At 48.9% G+C, this 19,632-nt stretch overlaps 1 protein-coding gene across 1 annotated transcript in view; it reads right to left on the bottom strand.

The window, feature by feature from the left end:
• syt13 (synaptotagmin XIII) overlaps nt 1-19,632 on the bottom strand; it is a 46,171-nt gene that overhangs the window by 22,811 nt on the left and 3,728 nt on the right. Inside the window, exon 2 of the mRNA XM_038806122.1 lies at nt 9,881-10,103. Coding sequence (XP_038662050.1) covers nt 9,881-10,103 — 223 coding nt within the window. The remainder of the gene's footprint in view (nt 1-9,880; nt 10,104-19,632) is intronic.

The following is a 19,632-nucleotide window of genomic DNA, read 5'->3' as shown; positions in this document are numbered from 1 at the left end:
GGGGTTGTTCTTCCCTTCCGGTATATCTTCAGATGGCAGAGATGCAGTGCTGGAGACATATCATTTGTCCTGAGGAATAGTGGACCATCTGTGCCAGGTTATGCAGGAGTTGGCACCACATGGGTTGGGAGGTCACCCATTGCCTGGAGCCCTGAAGGTCACAGCCGGGCTTAACTTTTATGTCAGCGGCTCATTTCTGGGACCTCTGCAGCATCTCCCAGTCCGCCACACAAGTGCATAAGGGAGGTGACCCAAGCAGTATGTGCGAGGCTCATAACTACATCAACTTTGACCGGGACCAGTCTAACCACGATGTCAGGAACATGGCTTCACCCTCACAGCTAACTCTCCTCGCCCTGAAGGGTCACCCTCACTGATCTGCACCCAGGTCAGGGTTTAAGCCCAATGAGGTTCCCCCTTGTTAAGGGAAAACCCCACCCCGTTTTACCAGGGGAGTTCATACTCCGTGGTGGTCATGGGGAACCAGATGGTGCATAACCTGTGACCTCCAAGGGGGTTGTAACACCACTTCCCCCTCCCCCCCAAAGTCCAGAGTGACGTCCAAGTCCATCAGTTGTGGAGGAGGTCCCCCATCCGTTTTCAGCGGGGAGGTGTTCCGACATCAATGGAGCAGGGCCGGAGGACGTGTATTGCACCGGCGTTTCTGCATGAATCGTCGAGGCTGGGCCGGCATGGATGGGCAGTGGTGTCACAATGTTCCCTGGTAGGCAAATGTCTATGGCGGAATCAGAGAGTCAGACTCCGAGTCTGTAGGGCTAGCATCTGGCATCTCCACCACTGGGACATTAACGGTTGGAGAAGGTGGCGGAAGGTAATGGATGCCACGGGAGGACCGGGATTGGTGTCATGGGCAGCTCCCGGCGACTCCTGGGTGCAGTGGTGGACCTGATCAACATGGCGGCTTGTCTCCTGTGTGGGACTGAGTATGAGACTGGTCCCGTTGGTCAAGTGCCACGCCTGGGAGCCATCTAGCGCTGTCACCGAAAATCCATGCGTAGACCGCATCTCCGGGATCGAAACAACGCAGTGGCGTGCACTGGCCCGTGTCGCATCTGTCCTGTCTGCGGCGGACCCTTTCTCCGATGTCTGGGGTAATCAGGCCTAAGCGTTTCCTGACGTACCTCGCCATCAGCAGTGCCACCGGTCCCACCCCCGTGGTGGCGTGTGGTGTGATCCAGAAGCTGAATACGAACAGGCCAACCGGGTGTCACAGGAGCCAGTGGTTAACTTCTTCCTTCTGCGCTTGAACGTTTGGCCGTCCGCTCGGCTAGACCGATTGAGGCCGGGTGGTATGGGGAGGTCCGCATGTGGCAGATGCCGTTAGAAGCCATGAATGCCCTGAATTTCCCGTCGGTAAAAGCTGCACCATTGTTGGACACTAAGCGTGTGTTGTAACTGGTCCATGGTCACCCTTGTCATTGTGGCCTGTATCCTGTGGACTTCAAGCCACTTGAAGTGGGTGTCCACTATGATCAGGAACATTTCCCCCTGAAATGATCCGATGAAGTTGATATGTAAGCGGGACCAGGGCCGGCCTGGCAATTACCACGGGTGCATCAGCACTGCCGGTGGAACTTTCCGATGCTCTTGGCATGAGCCGCAGAATTGAGCTACCTATTTTATGTCGCCGCCGATTTCGGACCTGTAGGTTTAGCTGTGGGCGAGCGCCTTCATCTTCAATACCCCGGGGTGCCCGTTGTGGAATTCCTGCAGCAGGGGTGCGCGTCCGTGTTCCGGGACGAGCACTCACATCCCCCACAGTAAGACGCTGTCCTCTACGCTGAGTTCTGTCAGTTTTGCTCCTGTGTCGAGTTCCACCTCGATAGAGTGCCCGTTGACCTCCAGCTCTATCCAGATGGGGCGACCCGGGGTGCCACCATGCAGTGGACTTGTTGATAGGAATCGTCCCAGTCATCCATGTAGCATGTCTAATTGCAAGAAGGTATGGTCTGGGAGGCCTGCGGGAGACGGGATCCTCGCGGATCCATCTGGTCTTTGGTGTCTTGGTCCCGGCGTCAGGCTTGCTGTCTGTGGTTGCCACCTAGATACCCTGGTTTAGGGGAGCTTCCCTGGTGCGCTTTGGCCACTCTGCAGCGCCAGCCTCCACTGCCGGGGTTTACGCTCCTCGGGTCTGGTTTCGGTTGGCCGGCAGTTTCTCCGCTGGCCGAGGTGTAGTATCGACATTCCCTGGAGCTCTAGGGTCCTGGGTTCTGCGCTCTCACACGAGAGTGCAATTTTGATTGCTCGCTGGAGGATTAAGTGGGTTTCTGTTAGTTTCCTCTGTGTGGCAGCATCGCCAAACGAAGCGGTCACGCAGGGACTCATTCAATGTGGGCCAAAATTCGCAGGTTTCAACGAGCTTCCTAAAGTGTGCCAAAAGTCACTGTTGAACTCTCCATGGGCCTGGGAGGCCGTATGGAAGCAAAATCTGTGGACTGTAATCTGCGGATTCGAATGCTCCTCGACCAAGGCTACCAATGTGCTGAAACCCCGGGAATCTAGCACATCTGGGTGGGTTAGGCTCTTTATGAACATATAGGCCGGCCCACCGACTGCAGTCACCCATGCTACAGTCTGCCTTTCATCTCCCATTATTGCTTTTAATCACAACAAAAAAATTACATCCGTCCAATATATTGAACCCAATCATCGCTACTTATATCCAATGGTTCATGCATTCATTTGTGGGGCATCTCGCCAGAGTGAAAACCTACTGGGGCCTAGACAAAGTGGTCCGGTGGTGTCGAATGTGTGCCATTGGCAGTTCCACTTCAGCCTCGTCGCCAGTGTAGAATCCAACATAGAGACACACAGGAACGCACGCAGGATGTAAAATAACCACAGGTTTATTTGGTATACAGTTCATTCTCCTCGCCCCAAATATCACGATGAGGTTGCTCCTTGTTAAGCACATGATTTACCGGCACCCACCCACACTTCTTGCACCCATTGGCCACCCCCTGGAAGAACCCACTTATCTTTGCCTGAATCATATGTGCCCTATGTGCCACCTTAAACTGGATCAGGCTCACCATCGCGCAGGAGGAGGTTGAGTTCACACTCCGCATCGCCTCACACCACAGTGCCCAGCCGATTACCCCCCCAACTCTTCCTCCCATTAGTTCCTGAGCCTCGCCACCTGCGCCTCCCCAACCTCCTCTTCCCCAACCTCCCCCATATATATCCCAATCCTACCCTGCTCAACTTATCTGGGAGCAGCAGTTGTTCCAATAAAGTGTATTCCGGCAATCTGGAAAACATCCTCCATTCATTTTGAGCAATGTCCCTCGCCTGCATATATCAAAATTCACTCCTCGGCAACTCAAACCATCCCTGCAACTCATCCAGACCTATAAACTTTCCTTCCAAGTACAAGACTCTCACCCTCTCCCGCCCCTCCTCCCTCCATTTCCCATATATCCCATCCATCTCCCCTGTGGTTCCGACACAGTGAAGTCAACACCGATATCCCTTCCAACTTAAAATGTCTCCTCAGCTGATTCTACACCCTGACCTTTGCCTGAACCACCGGGCTCCCCGTGTACTTCCCCGGAGCTAATGGCAGCAGAGCTGTCACCATAGCCCTCAGACTGAATCCCTGCAGGTCTTCTCCTCCATCTTGACCCATTCCTCCCCCTACCCCCCCCCCCCCCCCCCCCATCATCGCCTCACCTTCTCCGCATTTGCCGCCCAATAATAGTTCTGCAGGTTTGACAACACCAATGCCCCCTTTCTGTCTGCTTCTGTAACAGAGCCCTCTTTACCCTCGGCACCTTCCCTGCCCATATGAACTCCGAAATCACTGTCTCCAACTTCCGGAAAAATGCCTCAGGGCGAAAGATCGGGAGGGTCTGGAAAACGAACAGGAATTTTGGTAGCACATTCATTTTTACCACCTGCACCCTCCCTGCCATGTCAGGTGTAATGTGTCGCACCTCTTAAAATTTTCCCTAATCTCCTCCACTAACATTGTCAAATTCCACCTTTGCATTGTAGTCCATTCCCTCGTCACCTGAATCCCCAAATATCTGAACTTTTCCCTAGCTACCTTAACACCGACACCTCCAAGTTGGCCCCTTGCCCCGCTGCGTTCATCGAAAACATCTCACTCTTCCTGATATTTAACGTATATCCGGAGAGGGCCCCAAATCTCTCCAATATTCCCATGATCCTACCCGTACTGTCCAGCGGGTCCGACACAAACAACACAGGTCATTCGCGTACAGTGACACCCAGCGTTTCCTACTCCCCCTCACAATCCCCGGCCACTCTATAGACCCCCTTAGGACCATGGCCAAGGGCTCAGTTGCCAGTGCAGTGGATTTCCTGAACGTCAAGTTCCAACAGAGGAGCGGCTGTAGAGCGGTGGATTCATTGGTTGTAATTGTAGAATCCAACGGAAAAGACAAAGAAATGAGCAGTAGGACAGGAATGATCAAATGTTTATTACAGTATACACAAAATCACAAAGCTACAACTCCTCTCCCCGAAGGATCACCCTCCTCGACCTGCACCCAGGAGCTGGATAAGGTGGCAGAGCCAATCAGGGCAGAGCTACAAAAGGTGGAGTTGTCAGTGTTGGATTTTGAGGACCGGCTGGCCTCGTTGGAGGTGGAGATGGTGCCCATGGCAGAGGGCCAGAAGCAGCTGAGGGAGAAGGTGGAGGACCTGGAGAATCACTCCAGGAGGCAGAATCTCCGGATTGTGGGGCTGCCTGAAAGGATAAGGGAATGGCAGGCCACGAAGGATGTGGCGAACATGATCATGAATTTGCTGGGGAGGGGCTCTTTGACCATCCCGCCAAGGTAGATAGAGTGTACAGAGTGTTGAGGAGGAAGCTGAAGACGGGAGAGCTGCTGTGGGCGATAGTGGTGCGGTTGCATTGTTTTGTGACAAAGAAGATCCTGCGGTGGACGAAGGAGATGAAGAGAGTGCACCTGGGAAGGGAACATGCTGCCTATCTATCAGGATTGGGTGCGGAGTTGCCAATCGACAGGCTGTGTTCAATCGGGTCAAAGCGCGCTTTCAAGCCAGGAGAACCGTGCGTATTTGTAATTTTGGCACCACCACCATATGGTGAGGAGAGGAGGTGGAGGTGTTACAACTCCCTCGGGGGCCAATGATTGTGCTCTATACGATTCCCCCCTTTCACCTTGAGCTCCCCAGTAATGGGGGGAGGGGGGTGTGGGTGTGTGGGGGGGTTCCCTTTAAGAAGGGGGAAGCTCTCAGTATAAAGGCCCTGTCCTGGGTGCAGGTCGAGGAGGGTGATCCTTCGGGGAGAGGAGTTGTAGCTTTGTTATTTTGTGTATACTGTAATAAACCTTTGATCATTCCTATCCTACTGCTCGTTTCTTTGTCTCTTCCGTTGGATTCTACAATTATAACCAATGAATCCACCGCTCTACAGCCGCTCCTTTTAAGACATGGATGCAGGCCATCATATTCAAGGGATTTACAATCTTTCATCCCATTCGTTTCCCAGTATTTCTTCCCGAGTGAATTCTTTGAGGATGCAACTAGTAGACTTGATGAAGTGGGATGTGGTTTTGTTTGGACTTTCAGAAGGCTTTTGACAAAGTCCTGCATAAGAGACTAATGTGTAAAATTAAAGCGCTTGGGATTAGGGGTAGAAAACCAGTTGGCAGACAGGAAACCAAGAGTAGGAATTCACGGGTCTTTTTCAAATTGACCCCTAGTGACTACTGGGGTACCGCAGGGATCGGTGCTGGGACCCAAGCTATTCACAATATGTATTAATGATTTAAATGAGGGAACTAAATGTAATATCTCCAAATTTGCAGATGACACCAAGTTGGATAGGAGGGTGAGCTGTGAGGAGGATGCAGAGATCCATCAGTACGATTTGGACAAGTTGAGTGAGTGGGCAAATGAATGGCAGATGCAGTATAATCTGGAGAAATGTGCGGTTATCCACTTAGGTAGCAAAAACGGAAAGACAGATTATTATCTGAATGGCCATAAATTAGGAGAGGGGAATGTGCATCGAGACCTAGGTGGACTTGTGCACCAGTCACTGAAGGTAAGCATGCAGCTGCAGCAGGCGGTAAAGAAGGCAAAAGGTATGCTGGTCTTCATAGCGAGAGGATTCGAGTACATGAGGAGGGATAACTTGCTGCAATTTATACAGGGCCTTGGTGATGCACTATCAATTACGCAAGGACGAGAGTAGGATGTAATCGAGGCTTTATTACACTGAGATGTGTGGCCTCCTACAGAAGATAACAAAATGGCTGCTGTACGGGGAGCACACATATTTATACTCTGCCTACTGGGTGGAGCCAGCAGGCAGGGATCTACCCCCGTACATGTAGTACAGGGGCCTTACCGTAGAGCACCTATAACAACATCTTCTATATACAATATATACATCAGTGGTGACTACCACACTTGGTGAGGCCATAACCGGAATATTGTGTAGTTTTGGTCTCCTTATCTGAGCAAGGATGTTCTTACTCTAGAAGGAGTGCAGCGAAGGTTTACCAGACTGATTCCTGGGATGGCAGGATGGACATATGAGGAGAGATTGAGTCGATTAGCATTGTCTTTGCTGGAGTTCAGAAGAAATGAGAGGGAATCTCATAGAAACCTATTAAATTCTAACAGGACTAGACAGGGTAGACACACAAAGAATGTTCCTGATAGTGGGGGTGTCCAGAACCTGGGGCCACAGTCTGAGGATTCGGGGTAGAGCATTTAGGACAGAGATGAGGAGAAATGTCTTCACCCAGAGAGTGGTGAGTTGGTGGAATTCGTTACCACAAGAAGCAGTTGAGGCCAGAATATTGTACGCAAGAGGAAGTTAGATAAAGCACTTGGGGTGAAGGGGATCAAAAGATATGGGAGGGAAGATAGGATTAGGCTATTGAGTTGGATGATCAGCCATGATCATAATGAATGGCGGAGCAAGCTTGAAGGGCCAAATGACCTCCTGCTGCTTCTATTTTCTATGTTTCTATGTCTCCAGACAATCCTCCAGCGCCCCCCCCCCCTAAACTATTCACCGGTAGTGAACCACCCCTGCCTTCCCCACCACCCCATCCCAGCCCCCCAATCTCAAGTGACTGACACCCTGCTATGGGGTCACTAAAGGTGCCTCCCCGCTTTCAGGCCAGTCTCCCCTTTCATGCCCATGCCCTCGCTCCGGCCCCACCCTATGGCACTGCCCCTAAGCACCCAGGCAATGCCAGTTGGCACTGCCAGAGTGTCAGACCTGTCCCTGACCAGCTGGGGGCTCCAACGGCCACCGAGCACAACCGGCTTGGTCATCACGTCTGTTCTCCATTGATGGAGACCTGTAGTGATTCCTGCCAGCCTCACGCTGCGCCAACAGAGGCGATGATTCCCGGGGAGCTGGGAGACTCCGGCTAAAATATGGAAATGCAGGTTTAAATCAGTTTAAATGCTCACTTAAAAATGCAAATCTGGTTAACGGCCAGCAAAGATATACCAGATTACGTCCAGTGCCATGAGCTGGGAGCATCGAGGCCACAAACCCTGGGCTGGATTCTCTGCTCACCGACACCAAAGTCATGTCCTGCGACTGGGCGGAGAATCCGTTTTGATGGCAAAATCGGGAGCGGCGCCGATTTTTGAATTCTCCGCCCCTGAAAAGCGGAATACTCTAAGAGTTCACCGCGCCGATTATCCACGGCCTCAGGCCGTTGCCTGGGGGCCGCCCCGTGATGCTCCGTCCTCGACCGGCCGAGTTCCCGACAACGTGGGACTCTCAGCTGTTCAGGAAACTCGTGTGGCGGCTGTGGACTCAGTCCATGGGGGGGGGGGGGGGGGGGGGGGATTTCATTCGGTGCTGGGGGCACTCTGAGCGGGCAGTCCGGGGCGTGCAAGTGGCTGAAGGGGGCACTACTTTAGCGGTCCAGGTCCGCGGGCTGAGTCCGACATGGAGCACGGCGCTGCGAGTTCTATGCTGCCTCCCTGCTAGCCCCCAGCAAAACGGGGAATCATTAGCCGTTTTACACCATTTTCACGCCGGCGTGGGGACTTAGTCTCCAAAACGAAGAATCCAGCCCCCTGTTTCCAGGCTCCAATAACAACATCCTCTATGTGGGTGCAATGCGGGGCGAAGACTCGCCCTCTTTATATTTCTTGCCAGTTTTGTCTCCTACTCCAATTTTACCATCTTTTTGTTAAGTATCTTTTGCTTCTTTCTAAAGTATTCTTAATGTACTGGTCTACCACTAAACTATGCAGCTTTGTCTGCCGTGCTTTTCAATTTGATATCATCTTTAACTTCATTAGGTTGAGCTTTTCTTTCTCAACGGAATATACTCTTGTTGAGTTATGAAATACATCCTGAAATGTCTGCGATTGCTTCTCCTAGAAACTTGCCTTTTAACCATTTACCTGGTCCATTGCCAACTCTGTATTCGTAACCTATGAAATTGTTAATGAATCTTGTTTCGTTACACAGTATCAGTTGTAAAATAGACTGTTCCCTGGTTAGTTCCAGAATGTACTGTTTAAAATACAGTTCAGAATACATTCAATGAATTTATTTCCAAGACTACCTTTGCCAATTTGATTTGTCCAACCAATATCACGATTAAATCTCCCATGCTTATTGCAGTTCCTTTTTTATAAACCCCCATTAGTTGTGGATTTATACTCTGCCCTATAATGTAGCTACTGTTATGCCGATAAACTACCCCACCAGTGACTTCTTCCTTTACTAGTTTTTTATTGCCACCCAAATTAATTCAACATCTTGATCTCCTGTGCCAAGGTCAGTTCTCCCTACTGTACTTACCTCATCCTTTACTAACAGAGGTATTCCACCTCTTTTTCTTTTCTTTCCTATCTTTCCAAAATGCCAGAGACCCACAAATATTCATTTGATCACTTTGCAACTTTGTCTCTATAATGGCTATCATACCATATCCATCATTTCTATTTGCGCTATCAATTCATCTATCTTGTTACAAATGCTGTGGTCCCTGACCATGGACCAAATCTGAAGTAAGGTGGAGGGTGGGTGACTGCCTCCTGGGCTAAATGTCCAGTAACTTTTCCCCCTCCCTGATGCATTATAGCTTCCAAAGCTCGAACTCCAGCTCATCAATCTGAGCCAAAGTTCTTTGATTTAGGGAACCCTCTGCAGATGTAGTTGCTGTGAATTACATTGGCGTCCACCAGTTCCCACATGCTACAGCTGCATCTAACACATCATTAGCCCTGCCACCTCTACAGTATTTTGTTGAACTAATTAGGGTTTCAAGTTTCGAAATATCACTCAATGATTAATTTTATTCAGATCAAACAGGTTACGGTATAAAATTAATGCAATACTTGAATTAATGAGGTCTGAAGCCCAATTTTGGGGCTCTTCATTTCATGCTTGAAATTGTGCCAGAAGGAATTTAACCTCTCTCTCTAATTTTAACCCATATTTTGCTTCCCAGAAGAAATGTCACCTTCATCTGTCCTGAGCACCTCCTGCCTTAACCTGATGAAGATCAGGAACAGAGCACTGTGACAGTATACAAGTAAACTGGAACATATTTCAATGACAAAACATGATCTAGCAAACAACCTCGGGATCAAGAGAATGCAGCATTTTGGAAAATCTGTTCTCCATTGCTGTATAATTCTCAATATTGTTTCAGTTTCAAAGAAATGTCACCTGCTTATAAGTCACACCCTCGAATTTATTATCAACTGTGACTTCATATACCTACCCTTATATTGGGTGAGATGTGGCTGTACACCTGCAGTCCAGGATGAAATAGTCAATCATTTTAGGCAGACTTATAAAACAGCTGGTAATGTGTTAAAGCATAGAGAATTGTCAGCACTCCATTTGCTCGCTAGTGTCCCACCTTACCATTCTTCAAAACAATAAACAGTTCTTCGGATGAATCCATCATCAAACTGGATCTGCCTGCCTCCACCCTGTCGGCTGCCAGAGGATCATCCGTCGTTTCTAATGTATAGCCAGCATAATTAATGAATTCCGGTGATGTTGCCACAGGTTTAGGGCCATAGATTTTTGGTGATGTTAGCCGGGTCCTCGGCTGAACTGGCTCAGTTGTCTTCTTCACTCTAAACTGTGATAGTAATTAAAGAACAAGAGTTGAATTCAGCCTTCCCCCCTTTTACTTATAAGAAATTGAACTTAGAACACTGGCAAGTTATGGGTATCAAGTGATTTTTAGGCATTTATTCGCAGCTTTGTCAATATGCGCTGCTGGCCCACAATGCACCTTTCTGCTTCATTCCTTTCCCCTGGTTTCTTTGGTTTGTGGAAAGCAGTACCGGAGGCTGGGAAGGAGCTGACTGGTACCCCCAGCTCTACTGGTAGTTGAGAAGCAAATCTATCTCAGCAGAACAGACGTGACATATCTTATTATTCACTTGTGGGATGTGAGTATTGCTGACAAGGCCAGTATTTGTGCCCATTCTCAAATGCACTTGAGAAGGTGGTGGTGAGCCGCATTCTCAAAGCACTGCAGTCTATATTTATAGATATAGACCAAGAATTAACAGTGCAAAAGGAGGCCATTCAGCCCATCGCGTCTGCACCAGCTCTTGGAAAGAGCACCCTACTTAAGCCCACACCTCCACCCTATCCCTGTAACCCAGCAATCCCTTCTAACCTAAGGGCAATTTAGCATGGCCAATCCACCTAACCTGCACATCTTTGGACTGTGGGAGGAAAGCGGAGCACCCGGAGGAAATCCACCAGACACGGGGAGAACGTGCAGACTCTGCACAGACAGTGACCCAAGCGGGAATTGAACCTGGGATCCTGGTGCTGTGAAGCCATAGTGCTAACCACTATGCTATCGTGCTGCTCCTTCCTTCCTCTCCCTTTCCTTTCTCTGTATCCATGTAGTAACTAATAATAGAGGCAGAAGCCTGTAAATATCCTGAACTCCTATCAGCCGGTAAAATGGGAGCTACTGGCTTCTCCACCTTCAAAATATAAAATCCATTAAATAGCATGAGGGGAGGTAACTAGACTGGGTACTTGATGGTGTGGCACACACTAAATAGAAGTTAACTTCCTTTTAGGAACGGAGTTCGGGCATTTTGACCCAGTGATGATGTAGGGACAGCCGATGTGTCAGGATACCTTGGAGGAGAACTTGCGGATGATGGTGTTCCCATGCATCTTCTGCCTTTGTCCTTGTAGGTGGTCACGATCATGGGTTTGGAAGGTACTGTTGAGGGCGACTTGGAAAAAGCCTGCAGTGTAACTTCTAGATGGTACACACTGCTGCTGCTGCGTCGGGAGTGAGAGAGACAAAACCTTTAGGGAGTCAAGAGGTGGTTACTCACCACAGAAGCTGACTTGCTTTTGCAGCCACAGTATTTATATGTCGGATCCAGTTAAGTGTGTGTTCAATGTTAACATCCAGAACAAAACAGCTCGTTTGCTTGTCACCCCATCCATCACCCCAAATATTTGCACCATCCACGCACAATAGCAGCCGTGTGAATCATCTACAAGGTGCACTGCAGCAACTCACCAAGGCTCCCTCCACAGTACCTTCTAAACCTATGAACTCTACCATCTAGGAATGCAGGGGTAACAGATGCATGAGAACACCACCGTCTGCAAGTTCTCCTCCACGCACACACCATCTGGAACTATATTGCCGTTCCTTCACTATTGCCGGGTCAAAATCCTGGAACTTCCATTCCATCAGCACTGTGGATGTGCCCACAACTGCAGTGGCTCAAGAAAGTCTCCTTCCCCATTCTGTGCTCTTGCTGCTCTTATTGCATCTTCCTAGTTGTGTTGAAAATGGAGCAGTACTGACTCATCAGCTGAGGGAGAGCAATAGGTAGTAAGCGGCAGGAGGTTTCTTTGCCCATATTTGATGTGCTGTCATGAGACTTCATGGGTCCAGGGTTAATGTTGAGGACTCCCAGGGCAACTCCCTCCTCACTGTATGACACCATGCTGCTACCTATGATAGTCTGCCCTGTTAGTGGGACAGGATATATCAAATCATTCCTTACAGCTATTCCTGATTATGAAGATGTCAGGCTGTTGCTTGACTAGACTGAGGGACAGCTCTTCCTATTCTGGCACAATTTACAGAATCCATATGGTGCAGAAGGAGGCCATTCGGCCCACTGAGTCTGCACCATTACTGATTTGACCACTACCCGCCCAATCCCTGGAACCCCACGCATTAATCATGGCTAATCTACCTAACCTGCGCATCTTTGGTTCCTCAGATGTTGGGATGACTTTGTAAAGGTGTCTAGGCATTGTGTGCCTTTGTCGTCTCTGGTGCTAAGGTTGATGCCAGATGGTTCAAATTGGTTTCTCATTGATTTTTGATTTTTACAGCAGTTTGATAAAATTGAATGGCTTGCCATGAAATGTCAGAGGACAGTTAGAGACAAGCATATTACAATGGGTCTTGATTTACAAACAGGCCAAACGAGATAAAGGTGGCATATTTCATTCCATTAAGGGCATTAGTGAACCATGATGGCAATAGGCGGTGGCACCATGGGATGTGGCATTGGGAATCCTGGAGCGTACAATGGAGTACCATGTGATTAGGGATGGGGCAGCAATGGATAAATGATCAGAGGCTTTCAGCCAGGAAAGCAGAACAATTGGCTGTGGGTAGACCACATGTAGCAAGTGAAGATAGGGAAAGTGGCGAAAGAGCACCCACAGTGGGCAAGGTCAGGGAGGGGAAGGTAACCTCCTGAGAATAAGGACATGGAGGGTAGAACAGGCCTTGCAGCAGTTGAACATTTGATTGCATCCACACAGTCTGACCACTGGGAAGCAGTGCATATTGAGCTCTCCTAGCTGAAGATAACTCGGGTAAAATACAAAAAGCCCAAAGTGGTCCAATAGCCTCATTACCCCACTCATCCCCTTAAACTCACTATTCATGTACCAACTCTTCACTCAACTAAATCCATCAGAATGAACAGGCCTGTGAAACCTCTCCCCGACTTCACAGCTCCAGGGTCCCAGGTTTGATTCCTAGCTTGGGTCACTGTCTGTGCGGAGTCTGCGTGGGTTTCTTCCAGGTGCTCCGGTTTCTTCCCACAATCCAAAGATGTGCAGGTTAGGTGGATTGGGCATACTAAATTGCCCATAGTGTCCAAAAAGGTTAGGTGGAGTTACTGGCTTGTGGGATACGGTGGAGGTGTGGGCTTAGGTGGATTGACCTTTCCGCTGCGGACTCGATGGGGCCAAATGGGCTCCTTTTGAACTGTAAATTCTATGTCTATGTCTATATCTATCAATATTGACTCAGTCGCCTTTTAGATGGTCCTCCAAATTTTCATTCCTATTGTGGTCAAAATAGTTTAATAATATTTTAGTTTTGTTAAAGGCAGTACTCTTAATCGGAGGTGGTAGGAGCTGTTTGTCCTGGAGCTGGCTGTTGAAAGCAAATTAGATCTTCTGAGTTTATCCTATTCTGTGAAATGTGATTACCCATTGTGTATTAACCTGAGGCATCAGACATTGCACACAAGTGCCCAGTCTCTGTCTACATTATCTTGTGAAGAAGACCCACATTAAACTGACATTTAATCATTGTAAATTGTCTCCTAACTCTTGATGTTATAATGAGATAACTGCCAGTTACCCGTCTCTGATTGTCTTTCTTTTATTCCACACTTGCAAATCTAAATTGCTGGTCAGAGGTAGCCTGGGAAAATAATTTTGAAACTAAATATCCTCCTCCTCAGTGACACAAGGATATTTACATTCAGTGAAAATGATGAAAACAGGATAACAAAGGACGTAGCCTGGAACCTGAAGGTGATAAGTTCTTTATATCAGCTAAATAGATCTCCAGGTAAGCGTTCTCCAAGGCGGCCTTCAAGACGCGCCGAGAATCGCCGAGCAGAAACTTATAGCCAAGTTCCGCACACATGAGTGCGGCCTCAACCGGGACCTGGGATTCATGTTGCATTACATTCATTCCCCCACCATCTGGCCTGGGCTTGAGAAATCCTACCAACTGTCCTGGTTTGAGACAATTCACACCTCTTTAACCTGGGGTTACCCCTATCTCTGGATCTGTAAAGACTTAATCACCTGCTAATGCTCGCATTCTAAGCATTGTCTGGCATCTTTGAATTTGTCTATATAGATGTTTCTGGAACATACGTCTTCATTCAACTGAGGAAGGAGCAGTGCTCCGAAAGCTAGTGTTTGAAACAAACATGTTGGACTTTAACCTGGTGTTGTAAGACTTCTTACTGTGCTCACCCCAGTCCAACGCCGGCATCTCCACATCATCCTTAAACCTACACATGGGAGGGGCTACTGCTACCAGGAAAATGTCCTCTCTTTGCCCATGGGTTAAAATGATTCCATTGAACAGTCATTAGTCATTACCAATCTTATTGAAAGAGTAGACATTGTATCTGGGTTTTCAAATGACCTTTGATAAAGTCCCCCATAATAGACTAATGAATAAAGATCAAAGAATTTGGAGTCGGTGGACAAGTGGCAGAATGAATTTCTAGCTGGTTAGGGGCTGGTTTAGCACAGTGGGCTAAACAGCTGGGTTGTAATGCAGAACAAGGCCAGCAGGGCGGGTTCAATTCCCTCACCGGCCTCCTCAAACAGACACCGGAATGTGGCGACTAGGGGCTTTTCACAGTAACTTCATTGAAGCCTACTTGTGACAATAAATGATTATTTTTTAAAAAATTATTATTATTATTAGCTGGTTTCATGACAGAAAGCAGAGCGAGAATAAGCGATAGTGATTCAAGAGTGGCACAGGTGGGAAGTAGTGTTCCACAAGAATAGCTGGTACAACTATTCACAATTTATACCAATAATTTTCATTTTGGCATCCAGAATGCAATTTCTGAATTTGCAGTTAACACCAACTTGGGAAGGGGGAGGGTGGATAACCAGTTGAGGAGGATTGCAACAAATTCCAGGAGGACATTAATAAACTTGCAAAATGGACAAATAATTGGCAAATGAAGCTCAATACAGATGATTGTGAGGTAGTGCCTTTTGGTGGAACGTAGAAAGCTTTTTACTTGGAAGGTGCAAGTTTAGGTGGAGCAGAGGAACAAAGGGAATTTGGAGTACAAATATATCAATCATTAAAATTTGCGTCACTGGTTAGCAAGGCCATAAATGAAAACAACCGGCAGGTTTAATTTCCATAGGGATATAATTGAAAAGTAAAGAAGTTATATTAAACTTGTAATAAACCTTGGTTATACCACATGGGTTTACATGGTTGCTATGTTATAAAAAGAGGCATTGGAGAAGGTGAAGAGACTTAACCAGGGTAAAATATGTGCGTATACTGATCAGTACAGGATTTGCAGATTGGGACTCCTTTCTCTTGAAAAAAGAATCTGAGTGTTGACTTAATAGAGATCTTTAGATTCATGAAAGGTATTGATAGAGTGGATACGGAGAGAATGCATCCTCTCATGGGGAAGGACATAACAAGACGCCATCAATATAAGATCATTACCAAGAAATCCATTCGGCAGTTCAGAAGAAACTTTGGCAAATAAATAGTGATGAGAACGTGGAACTGCCACCACAGGAAGTGGGTGGAATATAGGGGAATCATAGAATCCCTGCAGTGTAGAAGGAGGTCATTCGGCCCATCAATTCTACACTGACTCTCTGAAAGAACACTCCACCCAGGTCCTACGCCCCCGCCCTATCCCTGTAACCCCCCCCCAACGGCACATCTCTGGACATTGAGGGGCGAATTAGTATGGCCATTCCACCTAACTTGCACATCTTTGGACTGTGGGAGGAATCCGGAGCTCCCAGAGGAAACCCACGCAGACACGGGGAGAATGTGCAAACTCCACACAGTCCCCAATGCCAGACCAAACCCGGGTTCCTAGCGCCACGAGGCAGTAGGACCAGCCACCGTGCCACTGTGCCGCCCCGAAGCTAGACAAAGCATATGAGGGAGTAGGGAATAGATGGTTAAGATGGTAAATTCAGATGAGGAAATATGAGGTGAAGCTCGCGTGGATTATAAACATGGCACAGAGTGATTGGGCCAAATGGCCTGTTTCTGTAATGAGCTCACAGGTTGGTTAGTGAGGAAAATGGAAAAATCACACTGTTCCCCAGATGATGCTTGAAAAAAGATTCAAGTGCAGTAGTGTGCGAGTATAATGGGAGCTTTAATTCTGCATTTTACACATGCTAGAGCTGACAAAAGATGAACTGGGTTTTAAACTCTGTAATTTCACACTCAGTGAGCATAAAGTTAACTTTTATGAACTTTTATCAGCGGGAACAAACAAATGATTGCAAAGCGGCCAGCTATATTTACACCCAACGATTTTCTTCAAAGGAAATGGAAATAAAAATGGATTTCCAACTTGCTAACTGCGGACAGAGTTAAAATTGCTCCCAGTGTGTTACCAAAGTCGCCTGAACGATTGGGGAGGGGGGGGGGGGGCATTTTATGTCCTTTTTGGACTATTTTGACTCACTTTATTTTGCCATTTGATGATTGAATCCAACAAAAAATCTAGATGAGCACAGCATGTACCTCATCTCCAGACCTAAATTACAGGGGGCACTCTGATTGCTACAGGGTCTGTTATTTTACCCAACCTTCTTCAGTCCCAGCTTCCAATGCAGATCCTGCACTCTCCTCCTGGTAGTCAATACAGGTGGCACTGGTGCAGTTGGCAAGTAACAAACTTTTTGACTTCTAAGATAAAAACAAATTATTGCAGATCTTGGAATCTGAAACAAAAACAGAAAATGCTGGACAATTTCAGCAGGACTGACAGCATCTGTAGAGAGAGAACAGAGCAAACATTTCGTGTCTGGATGACTGTGGTGAACGTATTGTACTAACCATTCACCACTGTATTACATTGGATCACGCTGTTGCCCATGTGGGCTCCACCTATGGACCATTGTACTGTACTACAGGGAATGTATGATATTGCTGCCCTTGTGGGTCCGCCCCTTTAAACTATATGTACTCCCCGATCTCTGCACTCCTCTCCTGTTGGGACTGGACTTCCAGTGCAACCTCGGGAGCCTAACCCTGAAGTTCGGCGGGCCCCTACCCCCACTCACCGTATGTAGCCTCGAGACCCTGAAGGTCGACCCTTCCCCGCTCTTCGCAAATCTCACCACTGACTGCAAACCAGTCGCCACCAGAAGTAGGCGGTACAGCATCCAGGACAGGACTTTTATCAGGTCCGAGGTCCAGCGACTCTTGCGGGAATGGATCATCGAGGCCAGCAATAGCCCCTGAAGAGCTCAGGTGGTGGTCATCAGGATCGGGAAAAAGAACCGAATGGTTGTAGACTACAGCCAAACCATAAACTGGTACATGCACCTCGATGCGCACCCATTCCCCCGGATTGCGAACATGGTTAATCAGATCGCATACTACCGAGCCTTCTCCACGGTGGATCTGAAGTCCGCATACCACCAGCTCCTAATCCGCCCGGAGGACCGCCACTACACGGCCTTTGAGGCAGACGGCCGCCTCTTCCATTTCCTCCGGGTCCCCTTCGGCGTCACTAAACGGGGTCTCGGTCTTCCAAAGAATGATGGACCGAAGGGTGGCCCAGTACAGGCTGTGGGCCACATTTCCGTACTTCGACAACGTCACCATCTGCGGCCACGTCACCACCTGTGGCCACGATCAGCAGGACCACGACGTCAACCTCCAGAAATTTCTCCAAACTGCCCAAGCCCTCAACCTCACTTATAACAAGGAGAAATGTGTTTTCCGCACAACCAGACTAGCCATCCTTGGCTACCCCGTGGAAAATGGAGTTCTAGGGCCCCACCCCGACCGTATGCGCCCCCTCCTGCAACTCCCTCTTCCCCAAGGCCCTGAAAAGGTGCCTCTGGTTATTTTCCTATTACGTCCAGTGGTTTCCCCACTTAAGTCCACACTGACCGGGGCTCCTCGTTTATGAGCAACGAGCTGCGTCAGTACCTGCTCGGTAAGGGCATCGCCTCGAGCAGGACTACCAGTTACAACCCCCAGGGAAACGGGCAGGTGGAGAGGGAGAACGTGACGTATGGAAGGCCATCCTCCTGGCCCTACCGTCCAGGAATGTTCCAGTTTCCCACTGGCAGGAGGTACTCCCGACGCACTCCACTCCATTAGGTCCCCTCCTTTGCACAGCCACAAACGAGACCCCTCATGACCGCCTGTTTGTTTCCCCTAGGATATCCACCTCCGTGGTCTCGCTTCTGTCCTGGCTGAAGACACTGGGGCCCCTCCTCTTCCGCAAACATGCCAGGAGCCATAAGTCCGACCCCCTGGTCGAGAGGGTCCAGCTCCTTCACACCAATCCCCAGTACGCTTACGTAGAACACCCCAACGGTCGACAGGACACGGTTTCCCTCCGGGACCTGGCACCCGCAGGTTCCCCTAGCACCGCCCCAACCTACCCCCCCCCCCCAACCTACACCGACCAGCGCCCCTGCCCCTACATGGCCTCCACACCCCCTCTTATGCTCCCTCCCCCCTTTGCCGACCAACAGGAATGAAGCTCCAGAAGACACACTCCCGGAGTCCATGCCTGCGCCCGCACCGAGTTCACCACCCATGCCTGCACCAACGAGTTCGACACCCGGGCCCGCTGCGATACCAGAGCTCCGGAGATCGCAGCGCACGATCAGGGAGCCAGACAGACGGAACCTGTGAGCCCTTCACCCCCGCCGGACTTCAATTTTTTAACAGGGGGTGAATGTGGTGAACGTATTGTACTAACCATTCACCACTGTATCACATTGTATCACACTGTTGCCCATGTGGGCTCCACCGATGGACCATTGTACTGTACTACAGGGAATATATTATGTTGGTGCCCTTGTGGGCTCCGCCACTGGCTCCGTCCCCTTGAGGTGAGGTATAAAGAGCAGCTGCCCTGTAGGCAGCTCTCACGAGCAGAGCAGTCGCAGGCAGGCACTGTTCTCATCGATTAAAGCCAATGTTCACTCAACTCTCTGTCTCGCGTGAATTGATGGTCGCATCAATGACTCTTTGATTAAGCTGGAGAGAACTGGAAATAGGATCAGGTATATACTGTTGTGGGTGGGGGGAGCGTGGAGCAGTGGGACTGGATAGATGGCCAGCGATAGGTGGAGATTAACAAATACGTCGTGGACAGAAAGACAAAAGGAATGTGAATGGTGGAATTAATGACTAAGAAGGGTGCTGAAAGTAACATATTCAGAGATCAAAATATGTTAATGAAAGAACTTGGAACAGGGAACACATGACCCTGGTGGGATGGGGGGAGGGGGGTAATGGTGAGGGATAAACAGATCAACGGAAACAAAGAAAATAAATTTATAGAAATAAAAATATGGTGAAGGTGGAGGAGGGATTGAGGGATTTCACAGTCTGAAGTTATTGAACTCATAGGGTCGGAGAATCCCTGGGGGGGGAGGCGTGAATCCTGCCCCGACGCCGGCTGCCCTATACTCCGCCGCCGTTTTTCGGGCGGCGGCGGGATTCCTGCCACGCTGATCGGGGGCCATTGACAGCGCCCCCCCCATCCCCCCGCCGATTCTCCGGGCCCCAATGGGCCAAGAGGCCATCCAATTTTGGCCCAATCCCGCCAACGGGAATTACTCACCTCACGCAC

This window comes from Scyliorhinus canicula, chromosome 9 (genome assembly GCF_902713615.1).
Source record: "Scyliorhinus canicula chromosome 9, sScyCan1.1, whole genome shotgun sequence".
Classification (NCBI taxonomy): Eukaryota; Metazoa; Chordata; class Chondrichthyes; order Carcharhiniformes; family Scyliorhinidae; genus Scyliorhinus; species Scyliorhinus canicula.
Note: the sequence above shows the minus strand (reverse complement) of the source record. Positions and strands in the feature narration are given on the sequence as shown.